We start from the raw sequence: 20,189 nt of genomic DNA on the forward strand, positions 1-20,189 counted from the left end.
AAATGTCCACTATAATTACTATAATTGGGAGGAATAGAACTAGATGAAGTAACGCATGAGAAAGACCTAGGAGTTTGTGGACTCCTCACTTTCTCCATCCAAACAATTTGGGGAAGCAATAAAAAAGGCAAACACAATGCTAGGGTATATAGTCAAAAGTGTAGAATTGAGAACAAGGGCAGTGATGTTCAGACTGTACAATGCACTAGTTAGAGTTCATCTGGATACTGTGGACAGTTCTGGGCTCCACACTTCAAGAAAGATATCGCTGCTCTAGAGGCAGTTCAGAGGAGAGCAACCAGACTTTTTCCAGGTCTGAAGGGAATGTCCTACTGAGAGACTGAGGAACTGAACCTTTTCACCCTGGAACAGAATAGACTACGTGGGGACTTGATTCAAGTCTTCAAAATCATGAGAGGCATCGACCACATCAAACCAGAGGAGCTTTTCCAGATCAGCTGGGACACACGGACCCGGGGACACAAATGGAAATTGGGCTTCAAGGCATTCAAGATGGAAAACAGGAGACACTTCTTCACACAGAGAGTCATCACAAACTCCCCAGCGATGTGGTTGAAGCTGAAAATTTGGGAACATTTAAAAATACACTGGATAGGATCCTTGGATCAGTTAGTTATTAATTGACACCAAACAAGCATGATGGGTCGAATGGCCTCCCCTCGTTTGTAAACTTTCTTAAGTTCTTCTTATGTTCTTTCACTGTAATCACAATGGCAGCCACAGCAATCCTGCCAGCCATTCAACTACCTCTGTGGCAGATAAATCCTATTGCAACACCAGCTACTCTTCGTGTTGTGTCCATGATCCTGCACCAGCACACCTCAAAACCACTACCGTATTATATCAAGAAGCAAATACACAGATGTTAATATAGAGAGCTGCTTAATTACATATTGCCCGGCTGCACATTTTATCATCACATGCCAGAAGGGTCAGCCCTCTTTAAGTGCCGAATCTGACAGAGAATCATGTTTTACTCTTTCTGAGCACATGTGGTCAAACTGCTGGGCGGGACAGGGTGCACTGTGGCATTGTGGGTTAGAGGGCTCCCCTTTGAACCTGCAATGGCACCCTTAAGCAGCGCAGCGAGAAATTGATTTTTATAGCACCATAACTTGCATGGTCTCTTTTATTAATACCCTATAAACCTCCACAGCACCATTTTGATGTTGGTATAGCCCTTGCATCTAATTTTCTCTATAAATCTCTCAAAACGTCTTCATATTTCCCAGGTTTGTATACAAGATAAGCAGAAACATATTATGAATATTGCAGTTCATGGCTGCTAGCAGATGTTATTTAACATGTGCATGAAAAGGGTTTTAACCAGCTTTTGGTATACAATTGCATTAATTTTGCTATGTGGTAGGCAGAATGCTTTTGAAAGAGTCAAAGAGGAAAGACATTTGGGTGTGTGCTTTGAATCCATATGTTTATGACAAAATATAAATGCACCCTCTACCACAATAAGCAGGAAAAACTGCAGAATTCAAATGATATATTACCAGCATTAAGTAGCAAATAGAATTATACTATTTTCATTTAAAACTACCAGGAATCCCAACTAAGCACCAAAAACATTCCCTTTGGATGTAAGCAGTTGATGGGCGATTTGTGGTTTCTCTGACATTGATGTCATTCTAGCCCCGAGCAATCATGCAGTTATAAATGTACTAAAATCTGGGATAAACTAAAATATCAAATAATCCTTTAAGAACACAACCATCACACACCCACTAAATGCCATTTTTGCGGCCTTATCTGTTTTTTCATGTCCTTTATATGACAAAATTAGAGAGACAAATATACATAGTGATACTAAACATCAGGAATACTTGTATTTGTACTGTAACATGGTTATATGCTTCCATAAGGTGATCTGTCAAACATATATTGTTTTAATATTATAAGACACGCTTATATGTATGTGTGTTATCAAGTGCCTTCATGATGAACCACAGTTAATGAACCAATTTTATTATTATTATTCTATAGAGTTTAATTCTCCCTACTTCTCTCCATAAACCAGACCATCTGTTTAATTAGAGCAAGTACATCGGAAACACTTGTTGGCTGCTGTAAAATGAATGGCATGGCCGTAAACAACTGTCTAATGATACTCAGGTAACCGTGTGATGTTGTTCTGCCCTCATTGGCAACTGTGGTTATTCTTTGTTCTTCTTCTTCATGGCCTCAAGGAACTATATGGTGTTCTGCAGGGTTTTCCTGCACTTTAATAGCAGCTGACATGTGCACAGCAAGGTGCTGTAATGATCTGGCAGACCATCCCTTTCAGGTCAGAGTCTCCCTGACCCAGGGTCTGGTTCAGTCAGGGAGAAAACAACAACTGGTACAATTGCACAGTCACAACCCTGCTTTCTAAACAACAGCTTTAGACCACTGGATAGACGACAACCTTTTCAAATCGCAACGGTCTATTTCTGTTTTTAGCTGATGAGATACAAAAAGTGAGTGGGACCCCTGGCTGAGAGGTCAAAGCCTCAGCAAACATGGTGTGGGTTTCCTCTTGAGCTTGCTGTCTGTGATCATAACACACTGCGGGAGACCCTTGACCAAAGACAGTCTCCTGCAGTAAAAGATGGAGGTGGAGTGAGCCAGAGAACCACAAGCACGGCATTGTGCCTTCCCCCTGAGTGCAGATCTGCAGGCACAGCTGACGATGGCCAGTTGTTGCGCGTCTTAGCAGCTGCCTGGGCCCTCTTTCAATGGCACTGCTGTTTCAGGTAGAGACAGCTGGTATCCTTCCAGGTACTGGAGCTCACGATTGTTACACGGTCAATCAAATTCAGCCAGACTGACTCTCCCATTCCGTTTTCTAAGTGGAGATTAGAGTGCTCTAATGTTTGCCTTTAGAAACCCAGGAAAACAATTAGATTTGAAAGATGTGATTAAACATTTGTCTCTACAGATCTGATGCCAAAAGGCTTGCTGTATTTAATGTATGTCAGTGTGTTAAAGGTTTTATTATGAATTGTGTGAAGTAAACTCTTGTATCCTGTAAATCTCCCAGGATATGGGCGTCTGCCAATAAATAAATAATAATAATACATTCATAATAAACAAAATAACGATTTAAACCTGCCATAGTTTAAACTGCACATGGTGTTCCCTGTTTTCCAAAATGTAAAGTTAAACGTTTTTTTTTTTTTTAGGAAGATGCTAACACTTAAACTCCCATTTATAATGTCCCTGTGGAATTTCCAGGAATGCTTAATAATAGTAAATATATTAAATTGTTAGGTTTCAGTAATGCTCCTTTTCTAGTTATTATCTGTGTTGTAAAAAGCAGATATTGGTCTTTATCGAGTTTCTGCTTATTATTCTCGTTTCTGAACACTTTTTGTAAATGCCTCTCATAAAGCCTTACAGAGAGTAGGTATCAAGTTGCAGTAAAGCTACAGTCATTTTAATTGTGTCTATATGCTAAAGCACCCAACTACTTCCCTGGTTCGACCACCTTTTAAACTGTCATAAGGATCGTTCTACAGCGCAAACAAGGTTTCTAGAAACTTCCATTCCAGTTTCACGTTGAAATCCCTTTAACTGATACACACTACAGTGGATACATCTAAAATAATATTTTTACCAAAATATTTACCATTAATCAACTGTATGGGGGCATTGTGATTATACAGCATATATCTGTATCTAAGTATTTAATGCTACATCATATATATTTGCAAAGCTCATAACACTCTCTTAATTGATTTTATTCACTTTTCCATGTATATTTTTTTACTCAATTAATTTATTGTATATTCAGTTGATTTGAGAAGTTGCCAAAATACCCCCAAAAATGTCCAATAGCAAAACATCAACAGAAAAACAATGGGGGGGGGGAACAAAACCGCACATGCTGGATTTTGTGAAGGCAGCTTTGGCTATGGCCCTTAAGAGTAGGGCAGCAACACACTAAGCGTGTGTCCTTGCATGCTAGAACTTCATAAACCCTGATTTTTAACATCTTTCCTTGAAAAACTACTTGATATCCAACTAGCTAGCTGGATAGACTAAACAAAATATTTTACCGTTTCAAATATTCAAACACCATGACATTTCTTATAGTAATTATAGTTCAAATTCGTATTTGTTTTTAATGTTTACATTCATGCACTTTAAAGGACACACTGTTTCTGTAAACAAGATCATCTGTAAATGTTCTTTGCCTAAATTGAATGCTGGTCATCCAGGGATCCATTTTTAATTAGTTTCCACTGTGATTACTATATTTTTTCATATACATTGTGCAGCTCTTGTATTCTTGTAAACTTCAGTTTAAGTAGACAGTGTGCAGCTTCCTGCTTTCACGATTTCAGTCATCATTTTTTTTTTTTAATTATTTAGCATTTGGGGATTTTCAAAGTTTTCACCTCTTATTCTAACTGATGGATCAGAAGTGCATTCGAAATCAGAGTTTTGGAGCTTATCGTTTCAACAGGAACTTAAGTGATGCATTTGAACACATTTGAAATCAATTCGTCACACAATTCGTGTGTATGTGTGCTGCTGCGTTTTATGCGTGCTTGATTTCCAAACCTTTTCTGTGAAGGCCAAGCACTTTAAACCTATATAGTCCTCCCTGCACAAGAATCTGTACCTTCAATTATCTGCCATAGCTATCACATTTCTCTGTGACAGTAATGTTGCCTCTTATGATGATTTGTGATTATTAGACCACAAGTGTCTTTTTTAGTCCCAAACATTCAGAGCCTTTATCCTCAATCCCCAGCTGTCATCCCATGTCTGGCGAGTGTTCCTGCAAGCCTGGTTGGTCGGGGCTCTACTGCAATGAGACATGTGCTCCTGGATTTTATGGGGAATCCTGTCAACAAATCTGCAAGTGCCAGAACGGTGCTGACTGCCACAGTGTGACCGGCCAGTGCATTTGCGCCCCGGGATTTAAGGTAGGTCACTGCAGTCTGATTCACTGTGACCTCAGGGACAAAACACAGTAGGCCAGCATATGAACCGTATTGTATCATTCGCAGACACTCGTTTATTTTCTTGTTATTAAGAATCCCACAGATTTGTACAACTTTAAAATTCCCCCTACTTCCCTGCCCCCTATCCTATTTCCTTCAGTGTACAATTTTGTTGCATTTTCTCTCTCACATACAGCAGCTTTAACGCCCCTTAAGAATATCTTAACAGTAATATACTGATTGCAGAGATGAATGTGACAATGCTAGAATAAGCTGCAAAAAGCAACACACAGTACAAATCCATTGTTTATACCTTGTGGTAATAATGGTCACCACCAGTGATTATATTGCATTACAGAATTAAAAACTGTTTACTCTTAAAGCACAATGGGGTTCCTATAGTCATGCCTTTGGCTGACAAACTGGCAAACGCAGAAAAGACTGAATTAGGAAAAATGGCCGTCATACTGTGTCAATGAGTTGTACACATTTTCCAGGGCCGAGACTGCTCCACGCCCTGTCCTGAAGGAACTCACGGGGCCAACTGCTCGTCCACGTGTAACTGTAAGAACGGAGCCACGTGCTCTCCAGTGGACGGCTCGTGCTCTTGTAAAGCAGGTATGACAGGGTCTTTGCACTACGCAGGGAATCATAAAGGGGGATGAAAGGATGAAAAAGTGTTGATTACGTTTTATTGTCTCAGTATAACAGCTTAAGGTTCATTATGCCCCATGTGTTGACATGATTCATTTTAAATGAAATTAAGTGTGTATTGCATATCAAGTTTGTCAGTGTAATTCCTTGATTAATGACTTTGGGGAAGCTGAGATACATTTTATTTACATTTCAAAAAACACATTTGTGGCATGCTGGGAACTGCCACAATGGTTAAATGTCTCTGTTCTGAATGTCACACAGTCCACAGTGTCATGGACAGTGGGAGCACTGAGGAGAGGATATTATTGGTACTTTTTGTTGTAGTTTTTATGTATGTTTCTATGAAGATCAGAATCAAGCCATCAGTATCTCTTCCTTTGAATTTGAGTGCACTGCATTTAAAAAGACGTGTGATTTGTACCTCCAGGTTGGCATGGTGTTGACTGCTCTATAAATTGCCCCAGTGGCACCTGGGGTCTGGGCTGCAATGTCACCTGTATGTGTGCTAACGGGGGGGCCTGCAACGCTCTCAATGGCATGTGTACCTGTTCCCCGGGCTGGAGAGGGCAGAAATGTGAATTGCAGTGCCAGGTAATGTGCTCTTACTGAAGATCTCAATTGAAACTGAAACGCTAAGCATGGCGTCACATGATTTAAACACTTTTCTTCATCTAAATAAATAGCACTTATGGGGTGCGATTTTATATCTTATAGATATAAGACATTGGGGAGTCCCTTACTTGGGGTTGCTGATCACCACACTAAATGATTAACTAGTAAATGTCCCATACTGAGTATACACACCCTTGTTTAACAGTGATAATTTCCTATTATCCAATTCAGTAAATACTTATATCTTGTTGGCTGCTTTTTCTGCATGAAAACTGTTTCAGGAAATTGTAGATTGTGTGTGCATTTTACGAGTTTGCTTTGTTTAACCTTTTAAGTATTTTACAGTATGTTTAATCCCTATTGATTATGGCCTGATCACAGGCACATGCTAGGATTAGTGACAGCTAATATGTCTTTGATCCTCAGCTTTAGTATAATACCATTCAATTACACGTCTTCCTTGCGTTGTAGATTGAACTTCCTATAGCCAGTCTAACCTAAAGTTTACAAAAGACCCTTTGTGTTGAACTCCTATATTCTTATCACATTTCCTGTAAATGTTGTTACAAAAAAAATAAAAAGTATATTAGGAATTCTGAGGAGATTTTGAGATACTGATGAATGAACAATTTGGAATAAACAGTGAGACGGCGGCTGGCACTGGCTAACAAAAGGAGCAGTATGACATCTAATTTATCTTGCTATTTCGATTCTTGTAGAATCTGCTCTCAGGGTTATTCATTGTGGTTGTTGCCAGCTGATTGTATTCTGCAAGAAAAGCTTCTGAAAATTCAGAATCTGATGTGAGAAAGTATATACATTTCATATCACAAATCACTTCTCATCTGAGTTCGGTATTTTGCTCTAAGTTAATTGCACACTTTATAAAAGAGTCTTAAATCCCAGTTATTTAATACAAATCCACAATTTAAAAACACATTAATCTTGCTGACCATTTTGCCCCTGGGGAGTCTGCACAAACTGCACAAACTGCACAATACAACTGGAATACAAGGGAGCGGTTTGTTTTACAGTTCGTAATAGAGCACACCATGGCAGAAACTATAGCTTGACCTATCATCGTAAATATCCCCAAGAAGGTCCAACAGTCACGTACTGTGTGATTTATTGTTTGTATGATTTATGATTAATTGCCAACCTTTCACATTAGGAAATGTAACCATTTATTACCAATGCAGAGGACAGAATTGAACTTTTACCCACAATGCTGCTGCTTTAATAAGAGGTGTATCTCTGTTTCCTGTCTGTGCTCCAGGATGGGACCTATGGCATGGACTGCACTGAGCGCTGTGACTGTAGCCACGCGGATGGCTGTCACTCGGCCACAGGTTACTGCCGCTGCCTGGCAGGCTGGACTGGTGAGTGATGGGACTGGCTACATGGCTACATCATTGGTTCTGTGAAATCTCAATCTGTTCCATTTCAGATGTGATCCTTTCAGTTTGTAGTTATAGTGTCTGTTTTTCTATGGATGTCATCAGCTGTTTCTTTCTCAGTTGGAGTACTTTCTCAATAGCTAGGTCCACATACTTCAGCAGTTATTCCAGTCATACCTTAATGCAGAACACATCTGATCAAACCAAACTGAAGATTATCATGTTATATGCAAGAAAATGTCTTTTCATAAAGGATTTCAAGGGAGTAGGAAAGAACAATATTCTTTATTCTAATATTATTAAAATTCATGTCTTCTAAACTGTCTTCCAAAAAGTCAATAAAAATATATAAATCTCACCTACATCTTACCCAGGTCATATCAAACTGAATACTATGCATCTGTATTTCTGATTGAAATTAGTTAGAGTTAAGGGTTTATTAGATAAATAAATAAACTATCAAAAAGATAAATACATATTAAAGGCATATTAAATGATTTGTTTATTGTGAACCATAGTGTAAAATTACATTTATTTAGTCATATTGTATAGCCCTTGGATGTGTGGAAGATCCCTTTCACCACTGGCATTGTTAATTTATTGCAGGAATGGGTCTTTAGTTTTTTGCTTCAATACATTTTGCAAAACAGGAAATTTGTGCTGAATAAAGGCAGAGATAGGATAGATGTGAAGGCAACAATCTCTTTCTGCACTGAAAACCCTAAGGCAAGATTTTTAGTTATGAAACGAAGTTTTTATTTATTTATTTGTTATGTAAAACTCTTGATGAATTATTTGTAGATTGGAAGATGCTTCTTATGCTATGTTTCATGATTGTAAAGCTCAGTTGTTTTGGAGGTTTGTCATGTGGATATAAAGCGCAGGAGCGTTGCTGGGATGTTTACTGGCAAACAGAACAGTCTGAAACATTACGTAGGCATTCTTGTTTTTGTTAATCTTTTATTTTAACTGTGAAATAAAAAGTAGATGTCAAGATGTTCCGCAGACATTTGTTCACGGTCATTTCAGTTGTACTGTGCTTATGCTACTGTCATTCATATGTAGTCAGTTTTCAAATGATGATCCCATGAATACAGAATAAGATCCAACATTTAATGCCAAAGGGGAGAAGTGCTTTTAATGTATATTTTTTAATATCTGCCTGTCTACTGCATAAAAATAGTGAAAACTAATATTAAGATTTTTTTTAAAGAAACAATAAATACATGCTCTACCGATTTGTAATGAAAAATAGTGAAGTTGTGCTTCCCACAAAGTGGTTTGTTTGTTCATTTGTTTTTTCAAGGACAGACATTTAATTGAATGATGGCAATTTGCCCAAACATTACTCTAAATGGCCCAAATTAAACTGGTTTCACAGACCTTTGACTGCCCTACCCTAACTAACATTGAATAATCTAAAACAAGTGCTAATCTGGGTCCATGAAAACAGCTCAGATGATTCGTATTATATCAATCATGTGAACAATGAATTGCGAACAGATGTAATCATTATAAATGCTCTTTTTTCCTACATGCAGAAAAATAGGCCAGGAGAACTATGGATTTTATTGTAACTACATGTTTCTTCCAATTTCTAATTTCAATGGTGTGTAATGTGATTGCAAGTGTCTTAAATAAATAGACCTACTACCCATTGGACCCTTAAGTTCAGCAGATTCGCTTTGTTTGCTATTTCTAGAGCCCTTGTACTCCTTTATTGATAATTGGCTCTGTTGCAATCATTTATTAGATTTAAATTACCATTTTCATTTTAACCTATATCAAATCTGTGTTTGCCATGCAACACAAACATTTTATAATTGTTATTCTCAGTGCAATAATTTATGAACGCTATCACCAAATACAATTTCAACTTGAGTTTTCTGTGGGCAGGATTAAATCAAAACTTTGACCCACCCGCTAATAGCAAACCACAAACCTGTACATCATAGAGGTTACATTTATGATTAGAAGAAAGTGGCATCTTACTAAAATGCAGCTGTAACTGAGTATAGTTCTGTAGTTATCTGTTAGCGGGTAGGTCAAAGTCTTGATTTACAGTAATCCGGCACTGTTTCTTTTTCTCTGGAACAAAGGTTTTCACTTCAGAAATCTGGCTGCATTTAAACCACACATCATCTGGTTTTAAATCATGTATTAACATAATTTCTAAATGGGTCTTCTTTAACTCTGAATAGAAGGAATATAGAAGTAGGAACAAGAGAAAAAAGGAAATGTATATTTTCAATACACACGCGGAAACTGAGTGAGATTTCACAAAAAAAGTACAGTTTATGTAACCGGTAGTACGTTCTGTACATTTAGTTTGGTGTTGATCACAGTGCCAGATAAATAGCAGAATGCAGATTGTAAATTCCCAGCAAATCAGCGGGCTATGATGTCTGGACATTTTTTCCTTGCACTTCCATTTCCAGTTCAAATGCTGAATGAATTCTGATGGAGGGTGCGAGGCCCTTTGCATAATGTGCTGGGCTTTAAATACATGCATTTCTTCAGTCCTGCTTAACTGGAGTTTATCTGGACCATTGAGCCATTGCCTAGCAACTTGCAGAAGCCATCAAAGAGCTCTTTGTCCAAAGTCTTGGCACAGCTTTCCGGCATAGTCCTCCTTATCAGAATCAAAACAGCAAATACCCCAGAAAAAGAAACTAGTTAATTTTAAAGGAACGAGAAATTATAAGGTTTTATTTAATTACAGTTGATAAGCCTGAGACAGTTGCCACTTAAGTGATTGACATGCTATCTTTAAAGCTCCTCCTGTTTCTTTAGAGGAACTTAAATACTTAGAAAAAGGCTGTCTTTTTTTAAGCAGTTCCATTATGCACCGCACTTAGCCTGATGTTCGGTCCTTTTCACGGCCAAAATTAATGATTTAGCAGTGTAATGCAGACACAATACAGTCTAAGCTCCACAATGGATGTTTACTGGCATTTCTTTATAAAAAAAACCCTGAGACATTCAGTAGGTGGAGTTGGAAGAAGCCATGCTTGCTTTACACAGACAGTCTTCTTTTTCAGAGGAATAGGCAGCTATGCTTTTTAACATCTTGTGTTAGTGAGGATTAAACTGGGTTCTTCAGTAGTTTTTCCTAATTCACTCCTTAAAGGGTCAGCTTTTTACAGTTGACAACTATTTTGCATGGCTGCTTTATCCTCCTCATAGTATATTGCAAAACGGTTAGTATAGTGTCTTTTATTTCTCAGCTTTGCAATGTCCAGAAATATTATAAATGATGCAATAAGCAAATTCAATTTGTTATGGAGCACTCTTCCCAAAATGGCATTTCATATTCTATGTTCCCTCTATTCAGTTTCTCTTTTCTTTGTCAAGAGTACATTGTTTTGCTCCAAAAGCAATGATGTTACTTGCCAAAAATATGTATTTTTTAAATGTTTTAAACTTGGCATTAAACTGATATCATAACTCTATTTAAGACAAAATTATTGGGGTAATAATAATTTCCACCAAACTAAAGATTTTAAAAAACATTTAACTGAGATAAGAAAATTAATCAGAGTTACTCCTTCCTGTACATGGAGAAGTATTTTCTTGAGTATTTAAGTTGTAAATTCCAGGTATATAACCCAAGTATAGTGATACACATTTAATGTAACAACTAAACAATGACCATAATAATAATAACCATGTTTAAACAGTTGCGACAGTTACTCTGTGTTGTTGTTCCCATAACCTGTTAAGTGGGTGATGGAGACTGGGCTAGTGGACTGAACTATGGAAATGTGATTGAACTGTTTTGAATTGCCAGATTATAGCCTGATGGTTAGAGCTTAGATAACAGCAGAAGGAGATCCTGGATCCTGGAAAATGTAGCGTGCATTAGTGGACATGATTGATGAAACCTGAATGGTCAGTCAGCATGGGTTCCTTGGTGCACCTTTGTGTCCTAGTGGTGATCGCAAAGAAAGGGCAAACCGATCAAAAGCTATGCTGCCATTTGAAGACCATATCATTAAAATGGCTATTTATATTAATGTCAGGCTGTGGGCTGTGTAAATGTCTTCAGAAGTATAGATAGATTTACTGGGGTGGGGTGGGGTGTTTACTCTTACTTAACCATGCACAGATACATAGCTTCTCGCCAACTAGACAGATCCTTGAGTGGTTGTGCTCAAAGTGAAAAAGTCCTGGCAATCCCAAGCTTGAACTGAGTGCGTTATTAGTCAGCAAAGACTCATTTTAGGCATTGCTTTTTTCCCTTCACAGTTATTCTCTGTATTTAAAAAGATTTATTTATATGTTTGACAGGAATCCACTGTGACAGTGTGTGTGCCGAGGGTCGCTGGGGTCCGAACTGCTCGCTCTCCTGCACCTGTAAGAACGGGGCGTCCTGCTCCCCCGACGAGGGCACCTGCGAGTGCGCCCCGGGATTCAGAGGGACCACCTGCCAGAGGAGTGAGTATTTCCTGTCTCCCTGTCTGTAAGGAGCTGTCGTGTGTGTGAGGGGAACACAGCATGTGACATGAAATGAAACTGACTACAGTATTCTATCTATTGACATGTGACCTTTTACATTTATACTCCTACCTCATTGTTCTTGCCCTCTCTGTCTGTCGGGTCATCTTCTTACACGTATGAGTCAGTGTGATGCCAGGCTGTCAAGGCTAATACTGCCCCGTGTTGCAGAGATGCGCGTGAAGGAAATCTTACCAAGAACCTTCTGCAAACGGCACCGCAGTCCGTGTCTTTGAGATCGGGCCTTTTCTCACAGAACTGTTTTCTTAAGGTCACTGCATTGTGTTGCATAAACTGCTTCTCATGTCCGACTGTGCTTTCCAGTAATCTATACTTTGGGGGAGGGGCTGGCTAGATTTTCCCGTTCCTAAGTATTGATGAGCAAGTCAGAGGTGTTATGCAATTTGGGTAAAGGAAGTAAATCATGCCCTTGTCCTTTCAGTTTGTTCCCCTGGTTACTTTGGCCATCGCTGCAGCCAGGCCTGCCCACAGTGCGTGCACAGCAATGGGCCGTGCCACCACATGACAGGGCAGTGTGACTGCTTGCCAGGGTTCAAGGGAGCCCTCTGCAATGAAGGTGAGAATACCAGCTGCTCACTTCGGAAGTACGCTTCAACATCCAGCTGTATTGAATAATGACTTATGTCTCACAGTTTACATGATGGATTCACAGCTAACATTTTACCTTTATTACTGATGCACCGTGTTGTTGTAAGCAGTAGATAAATCTGACACAAAGCTGTCAAGATTCTTCTTCTTTTACAGTTTGCCCCAGTGGCCGGTTTGGAAAGAACTGTGCCGGTGTTTGTACCTGCACCAACAATGGGACCTGCAACCCTATCGATGGCTCATGTCAGTGTTACCCAGGGTGGATTGGCAGTGACTGCTCTCAGCGTGAGTTACAATTCCTCCAGGCACAGCTGAATTTAAACTGTTGCACATTTCAAAACTGTCCAGTGAAACATTGTTGATGTATACATTGTGTATAGATTGCATTTACAAAATTACTTGATGTTTTAGCTATTTGTCAGTGCATGTTTTTTGTTTATACATTTGTTTACATGCAATAAATCATCGGACAGCTTGCTAGCTTTGAACCTTTACAAATCATCTCAAATAGGAGTATGTCATTTGACTGCCATCTGCTGGTGATGTAGGGAATCTGTTTATCAGATTGTAAGAGGCTTTTTTTTGGTTGCCATGCAAACTGGGCATAGTGCCACTATTTTCTGTAACAAGATTTGAGATTTCCCTCTATTTAACATGCTGCATTTCAGGACAACATTTTGTCAATAATTCATCCAACATGTAGTCACATCTTTGAAAAACAATTGAAAAACAAACAAACAGCATTGTTTGTATAGTATGCTGATAACATTACATTTACGATTGCATGTATGATATGAGTGTCTAAAGTAGATGATTATTTTTTAGCCTGTCCACCTGGGCAATGGGGACCCAACTGTATTCACACCTGCAACTGCCACAACGGTGCTTTCTGCAGCGCGTACGACGGAGAGTGCAAGTGTACTCCTGGCTGGACGGGCTTGTACTGCACACAGCGTGAGTTCAACACTCCCCTGCCCCCCCATTACCGCACTGTTGTATATTGAACTAAATATGATCTTATCTGGTATCTGTATCATATCTGGTTTGGATCTTGAGTCACACAAACACATATTTTATAAATTACAGTATAGGAGCAGAGTTTATAATTCTCAAACAGCATTACATTGCTGAGTATGTTCTAAGTGCATTCTCTAAAAAGACAAATGAAATGAATTCAAACTGATCACACCAAATCTGGAATGAGTCCCGCTTTTGTTTTTTTATATAGCGCCTTGAGATCAGTTCTGATTAAATTGTACTGTATTGTCTTGCAGGCTGCCCACTGGGTTACTATGGGAAGGACTGTTCGCTGACATGTCAGTGCCAAAACGGCGCAGACTGCGACCACATATCAGGACAGTGCACCTGCCGCACAGGGTTCATGGGCAAGCATTGCGAGCAAAGTAAGTTCAGAGGAGACAGCAGCTTTCAGGGTCTACTGAGATCATGTGCTTTTGCCCACTTTTTGTATAGAAGAAGTCCAATCGATGCAATCCAACTGTTTCCTGCAGTTAGGAATACTAAAGATGAAAGGCAAAATCATTTAAAAAACTGTACAATATAGAAAAAATATCCATAAAAGGAGTGAAAAAGCTTGCAAATGCACAAGTGTCAGAGGAGGTGTGTCACCATCTCTGCCAGTGCTGTAAACGGAACCGTAAAACAATTATGTCCAAATTGAGGTATATTTAAAAGGGATTCTGATGCCCCTGTATTAAATAGAGCAATGTAGATCATGTCAATCCGCTCAGTATAATAACTGCTTCAATCTCCATCAAGTACACTCATGCACTGAAGGAAAAGTGTGGCTGTTCTATAGTTGAGGTATGGTGAACACAAGCGGTTGACATTCTTATAGATCGCAACCATATATTGCTATAAAGTCAAGCAGAGGACTGTGTAAATGTCTTTTGTAAGCGGAAGAAACAGATTTCAACTCGTGTTTCTTCCCCTACTGCCAATAGAGTGTCCTCCAGGCACCTATGGCTATGGTTGCAGGCAGGTGTGTGACTGTCTGAACAACTCCACCTGCGACCACATCACAGGAACCTGCTATTGTAGCCCGGGCTGGAAGGGAGCAAGATGTGACCAAGGTAGAGCCCTGAGAATGCCTCGCATACATTTTCCATACAGAAACGCAACCACTGGAATAAACAATCAAATATTCATTTAACAAAAGCACACATATCAAGTTTTTTTTATTTTTTATTCTTGCATAGGTTGTCTCTAGCTACAGTTATATTCTAGTTGTCCTCAGCATTGTGGGTAATAGTGCCCTCTAGTGGCTTTTGCCACTACCCAGTACCCAGGATGCAGGTTTCAAATGACCTGCATCAGAATGTTAGTTTAGAAATATATATAAATACAGATTTAGAAAGTCTATTGCGATAACGATGTAGTTATGTGAGTAATCAGACCCTAATACAAATAACACCTATTGTGAAAGTGTGACTGTGCCAGTGGTTCCTTCATTGTGTCTGCCCTCCACTCCTGCAGCTGGCATGATCATCTTGGGCGATCTGAACAGCCTGAGCCACACCAGCACCGTGGTCCCGGCCGAATCCTACCAGATAGGGGCCATCGCCGGCATCATCGTGCTGGTCCTCATTGTCCTCTTCCTCCTGGCCCTCTTCATCATCTACAGGAAGAAGCAGAAGGGCAAGGAGACCCCCATGCCTGCTGTCACGTACACACCAGCAATGAGGGCCATGAACATGGACTACACCATCACAGGTACGGCAGCTCTTCCCACTAAAGGCATTCCTCTACCACTCTCGTATCGTGTCTCCTCATCTCTGGACATGCACTTCAGTCTCTAATCATCCTCAGAATTCTGTAACCAAAGAATCGTGTACAACTTGACCTTGTCTCTCTTAAGTCATGTGAACGTGATGGCATTACTAGACGCATGACTTCAGTCTGTGGTGAAGGTCGCTTTTGAAGTTCTCGTGCTCTTGCAGAGACCCTTCCGCAGACCAACAGTGGCCATCCCAACAGCAACTACTTCTCCAACCCCAGTTACCACACCCTGACCCAGTGCTCCAGTCCGCCACATGTCAACAACATGGAGAGAGTGCCGCATGGGAAGGCAAGTCGATTAACACTGCTGTTGAATGGCATCTACGCGGTCAACTGGTGTTTTTTATTTTAGTCTAAATGATGGATTTCCTTGATGTCCACAGCAACCGAAAAACAACCAGCTCTTTGTAAATCTGAAGAACGGGGATCCCAGGAAGAGACCCCCAATGATGGACTACACTGGAACCCTACCGGCTGACTGGAAACAAGGAGGCTGCTTTAATGAACTCGGTGAGGTTAAACTTCGCTTCAGCGTAGCCAAGTTGTAGCTCCTACTGGGAATGAAAAAATAAAATATTTTGCCTTTGTCTTATTACTGTAGGTCTGTCTCACACTCCTCTTCCCATAAGCATAAAATCTCATGCAAATCAGGATTCCTTTACAGAAAAAAATTGATAGGTTTATCCACTAAGTAAATACATTCAGCTCACCCTACATTATCCAGCACTAAATGTCCTCAGTGGAACTATTGAGATAAATCTGCTTAGAATTAATAATACACCTTTAACTTCTAGAGAATGTTTTATATATATATATATATTTTTTTTTTTTCTTTTTTCTTTTTTTTTTTCTGTAGATTCATTATTACTTATCCATATATCATTTTACCATTTACTGTATTTTGGACTTAGATTAGTTTAACATAAAGTGTCACATTTTTCTGTTCCTGATATTCTGTTTATTTTTAAACTTTATAGGAGCTTTTGGAATTGACAGGGGTTACATGGGGAAATCTCTTAAAGGTAAAACTGTTTTGACAAAATATATAACAAATATATTGCATTACAAGATTTTTCATCAGTCGAGAGTAATAAAACACCTCAAAGCTCAAATAAGGACTTTGGGGGGTCTGAGTCAGGTAGATTTACAGGAGACAAGAAATAGCCTTTGAGTTTTACATTGCTTTAAGGCGATTGACAAACCTAGAAAACCCCTAGAAATAATAATTTTAAACATGTCTATATGTAGCAGACTTGTTTAATTACCACATAGCTGCTTGATTACCACAAAGAGTTGGCAAGCTAGCTTTGAACATCACTGGAGGTGATGATTGATGCACATTGAGCATTTTATCCACCAGTGTTAACCTTCCATTAAATAACTATTTTTTATCTTTTCCTATCTTTAATTTCAATAAAATGAAAAGTACTGCGCACTGCAAAGTGCTGCTGTTTCACATAGACGCTTCAAACACATGAAGAACTAGGTCCCTTATACTTCTGTAATAACAAAAAGGCTTACTCAGTCAGGATTCAAAACCTTGACTGCTATTAAACACTACATTAAATGCTTGTTAATATAGGAAGCCCTTGTCATTCCCACCTTTTCACCCATTGCCGTGCCTCGGCTTTCCCTCAGATCTTGTGAAGGGGTCGGCCTATCACTCCAGCTCCTGCTCGCTGAACAGCACAGAGAATCCCTATGCCACCATAAAGGACCCTCCCTTGCTGATGCCAAAGAACACAGAGTGCGGCTATGTGGAGATGAAGTCTCCAGCCCGCAGGGACTCCCCTTACGCAGAGATCGCCAACTCCGCCCCCACCAACAAGAACGTCTACGAAGTTGGTGAGTCATGATTTCATACCGTGAAACTGGAAAGAAAAACACACAATCATCTAACTTTCTGGGCTTCTGCTATTTTACAGATTATATAAATCATCAGTGTCAGTTTTATCAAAAGCAATCAGTACTGTTTGAGAATATCCTTTGTGGTGAATTTACGATGCTAAACTCTGGACTAAAACATTTTCCTCCTTTATCATCAACATATGGAGCCGATGGCATAAAAGCTATTCAATGTGTTTTTAATTGCGTAAACAATTTCAACTTTCTCTTATTTTCAGAACCGACCGTTAGTGTAGTCCATGGGCCTGGCAACAGTACCAGTGGGCCTTTTGGCCAAGACCCATATGACCTTCCAAAGAACAGCCACATTCCTTGTCACTACGATCTGCTGCCTGCCCGGGACAGTCCCCCCTCCCCACACAAGGAGCTCAGCAGTGAATGATGCTAGCGGGGGCCGCACTCTCAGACCGCTGTAGGAGCACAGAGACCCACCGTTCTGCCTGGCAAGGAAGCCCTGAGACACGCCCGATGTCCTGCATTGCTGCCTGCTCACCGGCAGCATCTCTCTTCTATAGGGTTTCACCATTTTGATTATTATTATTATTATTGCTATTGTTATTATTTTAATTTTGTAATCTTGCTTTTCTGAGAAGAACTCTGCAATAGTTTCCGTATCCATTACACAAGTCACAGGGACTCCACACCTCGGGGATCTTAGTTTTAACTCCATTCTCCTTCTGTTCTTTCATGAATTATAAAAAAGAAATGAATAATAGCAATCAACAGAGTAACGTGTAAGATATGGAGGAAGATGGTGATAATTCTGTTTTTTGGGGGGTTAACATTCAATAGCTTCCTTGTACATCCTGTTTTAGATGCTGCAGATGTTGTTGTACCTTGAAGTCATTCCACTCCTTAATAAAACATATCAGTCAACTGTTTCTATAGAAAACAAATGTAAAACAGAATTGAATTTATTTTTGTAACGATGAACATATACAAGGTTGTTAGCAAATAGGCTATGATAGACTGTACAAGGTTGATTGCCAGTAGAGAGGCCTTGGTTTTATTAATCTAAGGGTGGATATACTAGTACTGTAATACAGGGTTTTTATTTGTATTTTGTTTTATATTACTGCCACTTTTTGGTGTTTGTGTTGTTTACTGCTTAAATCAATGGTTTCTTCTTCTTCACACTGTCAAGTAATAATAGTGAGTCCAAAGGAATAGGTGGCCTTCTGAGGCCAGCTAGTACTTTCTATCCTACCAATAGATCTCATGCAATATTGCTAATATCACCATGTTTTAGTAGTAGGCATCCTGCTAGCAGGATTAAAGGGCTTCCGGCAGTACACAGACTGTATTCCCTGGCATTAGGAGGAATCTCTTTTATGAATTCCAGTGTAGATAAATTATGCTTAAGCTGGTCTTTTGCATTGCAATGAGCAACATATATATATATATATATATATATATATATATATATATATATATATATATATATATATATATATATATATAAAAGTATATTCACACTGATAGTCTTTTCTGTAACCTCACTTTGAAAACTATATATGCTTTTTATTAGTTTTTGTAAGCTTTGCTCAATGTGGCATTTTCATTTAGTTCTTATATGTTGGCAGCCGCTCGTCTTAAACTATTCTGAGCCAGACTTGAATCATTTGTTGTATAATAAAAAATGTATATAGCTGTAAATCACTTTACAACTTTTTAAGAAGTGATAATTGGTGACAATTGTAAACTGTACATAAACCCCTCTTTCCTTTTTGTATATTAATACAATTGTGCAGATGGTGTGGATTTAAGACTTCCACTGCACTGTACAGACTGCCTAGCTCTGTCAGCATATGTTAATTTTTGCTCTGATAATGGTGAAAAGGCTCCTTCAGATCCAGTCACCATTTTAAATAATTTAATTTCGAAAGGTATATTTTGTTACTTCTATTGTGGTAATGGAGAATTGAGTATTAATATGAACAATTATTTTGTTCATTCTTTCAGTCAGAATGTTTGTTTAAACAAACAAGACTCAATTTTGCGAGCTGTTTTTTTTTTTAATGTGATTATTAACCCTTTGTCATTCACTGCAATTGTAAAACCAGAGTTGATAATGTATTTTTGATAAAATGTTCTTGGAAAAATGCATTGTGTTCTGCTTGGGTGTGTAGTTAGAAATTAATAGCTAAAATCCTTGAAATGTAGAAGAGAAATGTATCGCCCCTTTTTAGAAAGACATTTGACTGCTTTGAAGTTTACATCAGTTGGACAGTGTATATAGACATGCAAAATTGCAGCTTTGTTTTCCCTGGTTCTTTTTTCTTCAAAAAGCTAAAAACTGAGATTGCACTTAATTCATGGTTATTTCCCAAAGATTAAATAAAAACAATGTTTTCCCTTGTACTACCACTTTTACACATGGAATTACTTTTTAATTATTTTTTTCTGTAGCTTATGTGCAAATGCTTTCCAATAAAAGAACAAAAATATGATCTGGTGTTTGTCTGGTGTGTTTGAAATATAGTACTTGTGGTTATGGTCATTTTTCTTAAATGCAGGAGAGCTTTGTGACACATGACTGTCATTATCCAGAGGTTCACAATTCTTCATTGCATCATTTGGTTTACATTAGCACTGTTCCTGAAGGGGTCTCTAATGTAAAGCATTTCCATTATTACCCTTTGTGATTCTGCCAGATATATATATGTTTTAAACCATCTGTTCTTATGCTTAAGGATATCACTTTCACAACTGTCACACTTTTTGAAGCTGCAACAGATTCAAATACAAA

At 38.8% G+C, this 20,189-nt stretch overlaps 1 protein-coding gene across 1 annotated transcript in view; it reads left to right on the plus strand.

The window, feature by feature from the left end:
• The window catches only part of megf10 (multiple EGF-like-domains 10), a 60,007-nt gene extending 40,117 nt beyond the window's left edge, over window positions 1-19,890 (plus strand). Inside the window, exons 10-25 of the mRNA XM_066711357.1 lie at window positions 4,772-4,946; window positions 5,462-5,582; window positions 6,049-6,212; window positions 7,510-7,612; window positions 11,921-12,067; window positions 12,570-12,704; window positions 12,893-13,021; window positions 13,562-13,690; window positions 14,011-14,139; window positions 14,701-14,829; window positions 15,233-15,469; window positions 15,697-15,824; window positions 15,919-16,045; window positions 16,513-16,557; window positions 17,174-17,380; window positions 17,659-19,890. Coding sequence (XP_066567454.1) covers window positions 4,772-4,946; window positions 5,462-5,582; window positions 6,049-6,212; window positions 7,510-7,612; window positions 11,921-12,067; window positions 12,570-12,704; window positions 12,893-13,021; window positions 13,562-13,690; window positions 14,011-14,139; window positions 14,701-14,829; window positions 15,233-15,469; window positions 15,697-15,824; window positions 15,919-16,045; window positions 16,513-16,557; window positions 17,174-17,380; window positions 17,659-17,822 — 2,269 coding nt within the window. The 3' untranslated portion in view covers window positions 17,823-19,890. The remainder of the gene's footprint in view (window positions 1-4,771; window positions 4,947-5,461; window positions 5,583-6,048; window positions 6,213-7,509; window positions 7,613-11,920; window positions 12,068-12,569; window positions 12,705-12,892; window positions 13,022-13,561; window positions 13,691-14,010; window positions 14,140-14,700; window positions 14,830-15,232; window positions 15,470-15,696; window positions 15,825-15,918; window positions 16,046-16,512; window positions 16,558-17,173; window positions 17,381-17,658) is intronic.
• Window positions 19,891-20,189: the final 299 nt, after the last annotated feature.

This window comes from Amia ocellicauda, chromosome 8 (genome assembly GCF_036373705.1).
Source record: "Amia ocellicauda isolate fAmiCal2 chromosome 8, fAmiCal2.hap1, whole genome shotgun sequence".
Classification (NCBI taxonomy): domain Eukaryota; kingdom Metazoa; phylum Chordata; class Actinopteri; order Amiiformes; family Amiidae; genus Amia; species Amia ocellicauda.